The sequence below is a fragment of the Neomonachus schauinslandi genome, chromosome 7 (genome assembly GCF_002201575.2).
Source record: "Neomonachus schauinslandi chromosome 7, ASM220157v2, whole genome shotgun sequence".
Classification (NCBI taxonomy): domain Eukaryota; kingdom Metazoa; phylum Chordata; class Mammalia; order Carnivora; family Phocidae; genus Neomonachus; species Neomonachus schauinslandi.
Genome location: NC_058409.1, coordinates 1,211,891 through 1,221,771, shown reverse-complemented (window position 1 = coordinate 1,221,771; position 9,881 = coordinate 1,211,891). Strand labels below are relative to the sequence as shown.

General features: G+C 36.2%; 1 protein-coding gene across 1 annotated transcript; it reads left to right on the top strand.

Moving 5' to 3' along the window:
* Window positions 1-8,430: 8,430 nt before the first annotated feature.
* LOC110580231 (olfactory receptor 14A16-like) lies at window positions 8,431-9,315 on the top strand. The gene has a single exon (XM_021689890.2). The coding sequence runs from the start codon at window positions 8,431-8,433 to the stop codon at window positions 9,313-9,315; it is 885 nt and encodes a 294-aa protein (XP_021545565.2).
* The last annotated feature ends 566 nt before the right edge of the window (window positions 9,316-9,881 follow it).

Below are 9,881 nucleotides of genomic sequence, written 5' to 3'. Positions count from 1 at the left end.
AAATTGGGCAACGTGATGCCCCCAGCTTTGTTTTTCTTTTTCAACATCTCCTTGGTGATTGGGGGTCTTTTCTGATTCCATACAAATTTTAGGATTGATTGTTCCAGCACTATGAAAAATATCATTGGAATTTTGATCAGGATGGCATTGAAGGTATAGATTGCCCTGGGTGGCATAGACATGTAACAATGTTTATTCTTCCAATGCATGGCATGTTTTTCTATCTTTTTGTGCCATCTTCAATTTCTCTTATGAGTGTTCTGTAGTTCCTAGAGTATAGATCCTTTACCTCTTTGGTTAGGTTTATTCCAAGGTATCTTATGGTTTTTGGTGCTATTGTAAATGGAATCATTTCTTTAATTTCTCTTTCTACAGTTGCATTGTTAGTGTATAAGAAAGTAACTGATTTCTGTGCATTGCTTTTGTATCCTGCTACATTATTGAATTGCTGGATGAGTTCTAGTAATTTGGGGGTGGAGTCTTTTGGGTTTTTCACATAAAGTATTATGTCATCCGCAAAGAGAGATTTTGACTTCTTCTTTGCCAATTTGAATACATTTCATTTCCTTTGTTATCTGATTGCTGTTGCTAGGACTTCTAGTACTATGTTGAACAATAGTGCCAGCAGTGGGCACCCTTGACCTGTTCCTGATCTTAAGGGAAAGGATCTCAGTTTTTCCCCATTGAGGATGATGTTCACTGCATGTTTTTCATAGATGAATTTTATGAACTTGAGTGGTCTTTAGCTTCCAAGTGTTTGAATTTCTGCCCAATTTTGTCTTGTGATTGAGTTCCAGTTTTAAAGCATTATGGTCTGAGCAAATGCAGGGAATAATCTCAATTTTTTGATATAAGTTGAGACCTGATATTTGACCCAGTATGTGGTTTATTCTGGAGAAAGTTCCATGTGCACATGAGAAGAATGTGTACTCTCTTGTTTTAGGGTGGAATGTTCTGTATATATCTATGAGGTCCATTTGGTCAGTGTGTCATTCAAAGCTCTTGTTTCTTGGTTGATTTCCTGCCTAGATGATCTGTCTATTGTTGAGAGTGGAGTATTGAGGTCTCCTACAATGAACGTATTGTTATCAATATAACTCTTTACTTGGGTTAAAAGTTGGCTTATGTAGTTGGCTGCTCCCATGTTGGGGCATAGATATTTATAATTGTTAGATCTTCTTGTTGGATAGACCCTTTAAGAATGATATAGTGTCCTTCTGTGTCTCTAACTACAGACTTTAGGTTAAAATCTAATTTGTCTGATATAAGAATTGCTACCCCAGCTTTCTTTTGAGGTCTGCTGGCATGGAAGATGGATCTCCATCTCATTACTTTCAGTCTTGATGTATGTTTAGGTTCAAAATGAGTCTCTTGTAGACAGCATTTGGATGGGTCCTGTCTTTTAATCCAATCTGCAACCTTGTGCCATTTTATGGGAGCATATAAGCCATTCATGTTGAGAGTGATTATTGAAAGATATGAATTAATTGTCATCATGTTGTCTGTGAAGACCTTGTTTTTATAGAATGTCCCTATAAATTTTTTTCTATATCCCTCTTGGGGTCTTTCTCCTTTTATAGAACCCCTTTAATATTTCTTGCAGGGCCAGCATAGTGGTCACATATTCTTTCAGCAGATTACCTAGCCAGGCCCCTGGCAAGGGTGGCACAATTCCGCCTCTGGCAAAGATATTTGAGAATCACTGCAACAGGCCCCTTCTCCAGAAGATCAGCAAGAACAGCCAACCAAGACCAAGTTTCCCAGTCAATGAGAACAGCAGAACTCCAGCACTAGAGGAATACAGCATATAGAATTCATGGTTTTTTTCCCCCCTTGATTCTTTATTCTTTCAAAGTTAATTTTTTTTAATTTATTTTCTTTTTCTATTTTTTTGGAATATTTCTTTTTCCCTTTTTCAACCAAAATCTTATCAATCCATTTTTTAAAAATCTTTTTTTATTTTTCATTTTTAGAGTCATATTCTACCCATTCACTGTAGTCAACCTTAGTTTTGATATATATATATATATATCGTTCTCTCTTTGAAATCTATCAGATTGGATACAAAAACAAGACCCATCGATATGCTGTCTGTAAGAGACTCATTATAGACCCAAAGACACCCCCAGATTGAAAGTGAGGGTGTGGAAAACCATTTACCATGCTAATGGACACCAAAAGAAAGCTGGGGTGGCAATCTTTTTTTTTTTTTTATTTGACAGAGACAGCGAGAGCAAGAACACAAGCAGGGGGAGTGGGAGAGGGAGAAGCAGGCTTCCTGCTGAGCTGGGAGCCCGATGTGGGACTCGATCCCAGGACCCTGAGATCATGACCTGAGCCGAAGGCAGTCGCTTAACCAACTGAGCCACCCAGGCACCCTGGGGTGGCAATCTTTTTATCAGACAAATTAGATTTTAAACCAAAGACTCTAATAAGAGATGAGGAAGGACACTATATCCTACTTAAAGGGCCTATCCAACAAGAAGATCTAACAATTGTAAATATCTATGCCCCTAACATGGGAGCAGCCAAGTATATAAGGTAATTAATAACAAAAGCAAAGTAACACATTGACAACAATACAATAATAGTGGGGGACTTTAACTCCTCCCTCACTGAAATGGACAGATCATCTAAGCAAAAGATCAACAAGGAAATAAAGGCTTTAAATGACACACTGGACCAAACGGACCTCACAGATATATTCAGAACATTCCATCCCAAAGCAACGGAATACACTTTCTTCTCTAGTGCCCATGGAACATTCTCTAGAATAGATCACATCCTAGGTCACAAATCAGGTCTCAACCAGTACCAAAAGATTGGGATCATTCCTTGCCTATTTTCAGACCACAATGCTTTGAAACTAGAACTCAATCACAAGAGGAAAGTTGGAAAGAACTGAAATATATGGAGGCTAAAGAGCATCCTACTGAAGAATGAATGGGTCAACCAGGAAATTAAAGAAGAATTTTAAAAAATTCATGGAAACTAATGAAAATGAAAACACAACTGTTCAAAATCTTTGGGGTGCAGCAAAGGCAGTCCTAAGAGGAATGTGTATAACAATACAAGCCTTTCTGAAGAAACAAGAAAGGTCTCAAATACACAACCTAACCCTACACCTAAAGGATCTAGAGAAAGAACAGCAAATAAAGCCTAAACCCAGCAGGGGAAGAGAAATAATAAAGATCAGAGCAGAAATCAATGAAATAGAAACCAAAAGAACAGTAGAATAGATCAACGAAACTAGGACCTGCTTCTTTGAAAGAATTAATAAGAACTATAAACTCCATGGCCAGATTTATCATAAAGAAAAATGACCCAAATAAATAAAATCATGAATGAAAGAGGAGCTATCACAACCAAGACCAAATAAATACAAACAATTCTAAGAACATATTATGAGCAACTCTATGCCAGCAAATTAGATAACCTGGAAGAAATGGATGCATTCCTAGAGATGTATCAACTACCAAAACTGAACCAGGAATAAATAGAAAACCTGAACAGACCTATAACCACTAAGGAAATAGAAGCAGTCATCAAAAATCTCCCAACAAACAAAAGCCCAGGGCCAGATGGCTTCCCAGGGGAATTCTACCAAACATTTAAAGAAGAACTAATGCCTATTCTTCTGAACCTGTTCCAAAAAATAAAAATGGAAGGAAAACTTTGAAACTCATTTTATGAGTCCAGCATTACCTTGATCCCAAAACCAGACAAAGACCTCATCAAGAAGGAGAATTACAGACCAATATCCCTGATGAACATGGATGCAAAAATTCTCACCAAAATACTACCAATAGGATCCAACAGTAATTAAAAGGATTATTCACCACAACCAAGCGGGATTTATTCCTGGGCTGCAAGGTTGATTCAACATCCATAAGTTAAACAATGTGATATAATTCATTAATAAAAGAAAGAACAAGAACCATAGGATCCTCTCAATATATGCAGAAAAAGCATTGACAAAGTACAGCATCCTTTCTTGATCAAAACTCTTCAGAGAGCTTTCCCCCTAAGGTCAGGAACATGGCAGGGATGTCCACTATCACCACTGCTTTTCAACGTAGTAGTAGAAGTCTTAGCCACAGCAATCACACAAGAAAAAGAAATAAAAGGCATCTGAATCAGCAAAGAAGAAGTAAAACTCTCACTCTTTGCAGATGATATACTACTTTATGTGGAAAACCCAAAAGACTCCACCCCAAAACTGCTAGAACTCATACAGGAATTCATTAAGTGGCAGGATATAAAATCAATGCACAGAAATCAGTTGCATTTCTATACACCAACAAAAAGACAAAAGAAAGAGAAATTAAGGAGTTGATCCCTTTTACAATTTCACCCCAAACCTTAAAATACCTAGAAATAATTCTAACCAAAGAGGCAAAAATTTTGTACTCAGAAAACTATAGAATGCTCATGAAAAATTGAGGAAGACACATAGAGACAGAAAAATGTTCCATGCTCATGGATTGGAAGAACAAATATTGTGAAGATGTCAATGCTACCTAGAGCAATCTACACATTTATAAATTTTTTAAAAAGATTTCATTTATTTATTTGACAGAGAGAGAGACAGTGAGAGAGGGAACACAAGCAGGGGTAGTGGGAGAGGGAGAAGCAGACTTCCCGCTGAGCAGGGAACCCGATGCAGGGCGCGATCCCAAGACCCTGGGATCATGACCTGAGCTGAAGGCAGACGCTTAATGACTGAGCCACCCAGCCGCCCTGAGCAATCTACACATTAAAGCTATCCTTATCAAAATACCATCTACTTTTTTCAAAGAAATGGAACAAAGAATGCTAAACTGTGTATGGAACCAGAAAGACCTCGAGTAGCCACAGGAATGTTGAAAAAGAAAAGCAAAGCTGGTGGCATCACAATTCCGGACTTCAAGCTCTATTACAAAGCTGTCATCATCAACACAGTATGGTACTGGCACAAAAACAGACACACAGACCAATGGAACAGAATAGAGAACCCAGAAATGGACCCTCAACTCTATGGTCAACTAATCTTTGACAAAGCAGAAGAAAACATGCAATGGAAAAAAGACAGTCTCTTCAATAAATGGTGCTGGGAAAATTGGACAATCACATGCAGAAGATTGAAACTCGACCATTCTCTAACACCATACACGAAGATAAAGGACCCCAAATCACCAAGGAGATGTTGAAAAAGAAAAACAAAGCTGGGGGCATCATGTTGCCCAATTTCAAGCTATATTACAAAGCTGTGATCACCAAGACAGCGTGGTACTGGCACAAAAACAGACATACAGACCAATGGAACAGAATAGAGAGCCCAGATATGGACCCTGAACTCTATGGTCAAATAATCTTTGACAAAGCAGGAAAAAACATGCAATGGAAAAAAGACAGTCTCTTCAATAAATGGTGCTGGGAAAATTGGACAGCCACATGCAGAAGAATGAAACTCGACATTCTCTAACACCATTCACAAAGATAAACTCAAAGTGGATGAAAGACCTCAATGTGAGACAGGAATCCATCAAAATCCTAGAGGAGAACATGGGCAGTAACCTCTTTGACATCAGCCACAGCAAGTTCTTTCAAGATACATCTCCAAAAGCTAGTGACACAAAAGCAAAAATGAACTTTTGGGACTTCATCAAGATAAAAAGCTTCTGAAGTTTCTCTTGATCCTGATCTGTGCTGCCATGGGGAAGCAGTGACATGGATAAAGTGAAACTGTTCCTTTTTCCTCTTCAGTGCATTCAGTTTTGTATATTTTGCTCTAATGGTGTGCTTAAACTTTACAGGATTCCTACGATCCAACAAAGGTATTCTTATCCATGGTCTACAGATAGTTATAAAATTTGGTGTTCTTTGGCAGTAAAATTATATAAAACTCCTATTTTATGATTTGCTAACATCACCCAAATTACACGTCTTAAAAATAAATTGTGTATAGTAGCCAAGAGATAAGTGGGAAGAATGACATTTTACTTATTTAACTACAGTACAATATATATTGGTTAATTTTGAATTGAGAAACACTTTGACTTTTATGAAGAATCATGAGTTTAGTTATGCAATTAATCATTTTTTATGGATTTGGATCAATTTTAAAAATTATTCATTTTTAAATTGTGAGAGAATTGTATGTGCATTTGGAAAATATGGTAAGTTAAAAATAAGTAGGTAAAAACATAGTAAGATCTCATTTATGTTGGGGCCCTGGGTGGCTCAGTCAGTTAAGCGTCTGCCTTCGGCTCAGGTCATGATCCCAGGGTCCTGGGATCAAGCCCCGCATCAGGCTCCCTGTTTGGCAGGAAGCCTGTTTCTCCCTCTCCCACTCCTCCTGCTTGTGTTCCCTCTCTTGCTGTCTCTCTCTGTCAAATAAATAAATAAAAATCTTTAATAAAAAAATCTCATTTATGTTGATGTATATGATTTTTGCATTTGTATATTGTATTAACACTGGAAAATGCAAAAAATAAATACGGGAAAAGTCTGATATTTTTCCCCAAGGGATAGAAAACAAGAGTGGAGATGAAGAACGGAATTGAAGTTTCTTCATTATATCTTAAATATTTTATATGGTGTAAGGAATGGTATCCTGCTTATGATAAATATTTTTTTTAAAAAATCTAAATAAGTAGGCATGTGATGTGATGAGCACTGGATCTTATATGCAACTGATGAATCATTGAACCCTACATCAGAAAATGTATGTTGGCTAATTTAATTTAAATTAAAAAAGAAAAAGAAATATCAAAATAAGTAGAAAAATTAAAAATACAGCTAATTATTTTTGCTCAGATATGAGATTATAAATTAAAATCAATCTATTACCTGAAAATGTAAAGTTTCACAAAAGTCTTTTGACAGTTTTATTATTAATTAGGCTTCATGCCAGGTAACCCTACTGGGTAAAAAGAAATATCCCAATGTGGACCTAATTCTTTGCACTTCCGACTTCGTGTCATCTGTGATGGCAACATGAGACAGCATCAGAACTCATGGTTAATGCAGTTAACTAGCACTCATTCTAATTAGTCAATTGTAAACATGCACAAAAATGCAAGACCCATATAAGTACATTTGAACTTGTGCTTACCAGATGGAGAGAAGACTGCCTGCCATTCAGCAACACACTGGAAACCAGACCAATAGCAATGTTTAAACAGGAATTTTTAACCTGTTGGACTACAGACACAGCTTTTCAGCTTTTCTTTTTATGTGAGAATGTGTCCTTAATTAAACTCATTTTTAACCTTGGTATTTAAATAATTGACTCTCATAATCAGGGAAACTTGATTCTTAATAGGTAAGTGAATTTCTTCCAAATCTCTATGCATCTACTGTAAGCTTCCCAGTGTCATTCCAGCTCTCTTACTATGTCTAAATAGGTAAGGTTATTTCACCTGTTTGCATTTCACGTTCCTTCAGGAAAATAAGATAGCATTGCATTTTAATTTTGTTTATTAGTTACATAGGAGACATATGTCCTTATTGAAGAAAAATACATAAATCATAATAGATAATACATAAATATATCTAGGATTTTATTGGCTTTTAAAATAAAGCTCACATAGTATCTTCTTAAAGCCTTTATATAAATGTTAGTGATTGTATTGTAACCTTCATTACATTGAAGTTGTACATTATTATCGTATCATTGTCATAGAAAAAAATACAAAAACAATTTTTAGCACTACCCATCTCTTCCCTCCCATTTACCTGTGCTATAATAGGATAGAGAAAAGTAGAGGAAGAAATAATCTCCCAGTTATTCATAGTGAGTCTTCAAACCATAAGAGAGACTTTTAATTATGGAAAACAAACTGAGGGTTGCTGGAGGGGAGGTGGGTGAGGGGATGGGCTAAATGGGTCATGGGTATTAAGGAGGGCACTTGTGGGTAAGCACTGGGCATTGTATGTAAGTGAAGAATCACCACATTCTACTCCTGAATCTAATATTACACTATGTATTAACTAACTAGAATTTAAATAAAAACCTGAAACATTAAAAAACAAATATACCAAGAACACAGTTCACGTTGAACTAAGGCAAATTTTTGAATAGGTAAACAAATCACTCTATTTTATTCCAAATTTCCCTGCTACTTTTTAACCTATTTCAGCAAAGTAAAATGAAAATGTGAGGTAGTTTTTGTCTATTTTAAGCATAAATTTTAGGTTATCGCAAGAAAAAATATTCTAATCTGCTTTAATGATGATCTTAATATATTTTTTTCTACATGCATTGAAGAAATTATAGTTTCCAAGATATGCTTTACCCCAGGAATAACTTCACAATCAGTGAATAACAGAACCAATGAAAAGAGACAGATTCTGAAGATTCAAGAAAATTTTTCTTGTTTCAAAAAAAAAAAAATCATCATGCCTGAGAAATTAACCAATGTGACCCTAATAACAACATTCTTGCTCATGGGATTCCCTGAGGATCAGGTGCTACAGAGACTTTATGCTGCTTTCTTCTCCCTGGTTTACCTGGCGGTGCTGATGGGGAACCTCCTCATTATCACCCTCACCACCATTGATCAGCATCTCCAAACCCCCATGTACTTCTTCCTGAAAAATTTGTCTTTGATTGATATCTGTTACATCTCTGTCACTGTCCCCAAATCCGTCATGAACTCTCTGACCAACAGCCATTCCATCTCCTTCGTGGGATGTGCCTCACAGGTTTTCCTTGTTGTTTTCTTTGCTGGCGCAGAGTTTGCCCTCCTTCTGGTGATGTCCTATGATCGCTATGCAGCCATCTGCTGTCCTCTGCACTATGAGGCCATCATGAATAGAGGTGCGTGTGTGCAGATGGTGAGAGCATCATGGTTCAGTGGGTGTGTCTATGGATCCATCCATGTAGCAGGCACATTTTCTGTCCATTTCTGTGGTTCCAACATAGTGCATCAATTCTTCTGTGACATTCCATCATTGCTCACGCTTGCTTGTTCTGGGGAGCAGATTCTAGAATATGTGTTTATCATTGTTAGTTTTTGTTTTGTTTTTGTGTGTTTTACTCTCATGGTTGCTTCCTATGTTTATATTGTGTCCATTGTCCTAAGAATCCCGTCTTCACAAGGCAGGTTTAAAACCTTCTCCACCTGTATGCCCCATCTCACTGTGGTAACCTTGTTCCTCTCTTCTGGATTTATTGCATATTTAGGTTTAAACTCAAAATCCTCATCATCATTGAACCTCTTTATGTCTATATTATATTCTCTGTTACCTCCCAGCTTTAATCCTGTCATTTACAGCTTGAGAAATAGGGACACGAAAGGGGCACTTGGGAAATTTTTGGTGATAAAATGACAACAAATATATAAATATTCAAAATATCAATGACTGTGACACCTACTAATGTGTATCAAATTGTTGGTTTATACAATTAAGCTGATAATCACAAATAAAAATACTTTCAAATACAAATACAAATAATTTTCAATTATTTAGTTTATAAAATTGTTAAGTTATTAGATACCTATTGCATCATTGGTGTTGTTACATAGGATGCTGTACTTACAGGACTAGACGGGCCTGAAAGTCAGTGGAGTGTCTTGGCCATTTCCAAATCAATGGAAATGTTCCCAATCAGTATCTTCACATCAATAGGCCACTGGTATAAAGTAATGTTTTTCATTTCAAATCCATCATAATCAGCATTGGTTTAATTCTCACTTAAAAAGGTTTTATAATACTTTCAAATTTTACATGTTTTATTATAATTCCAGATTGTGATTTATTTTTTTAATTTACTCTTGCAATAGTTATTAAAAATGAGTAATTGATTCCAAATTTACTACTTGTTTATCTTTCTTTCTTTCTTTTCTTTTTCTTTCTTTCTTTCTTTCTTTCTTTCTTTCTTTCTTTCTTTCTTT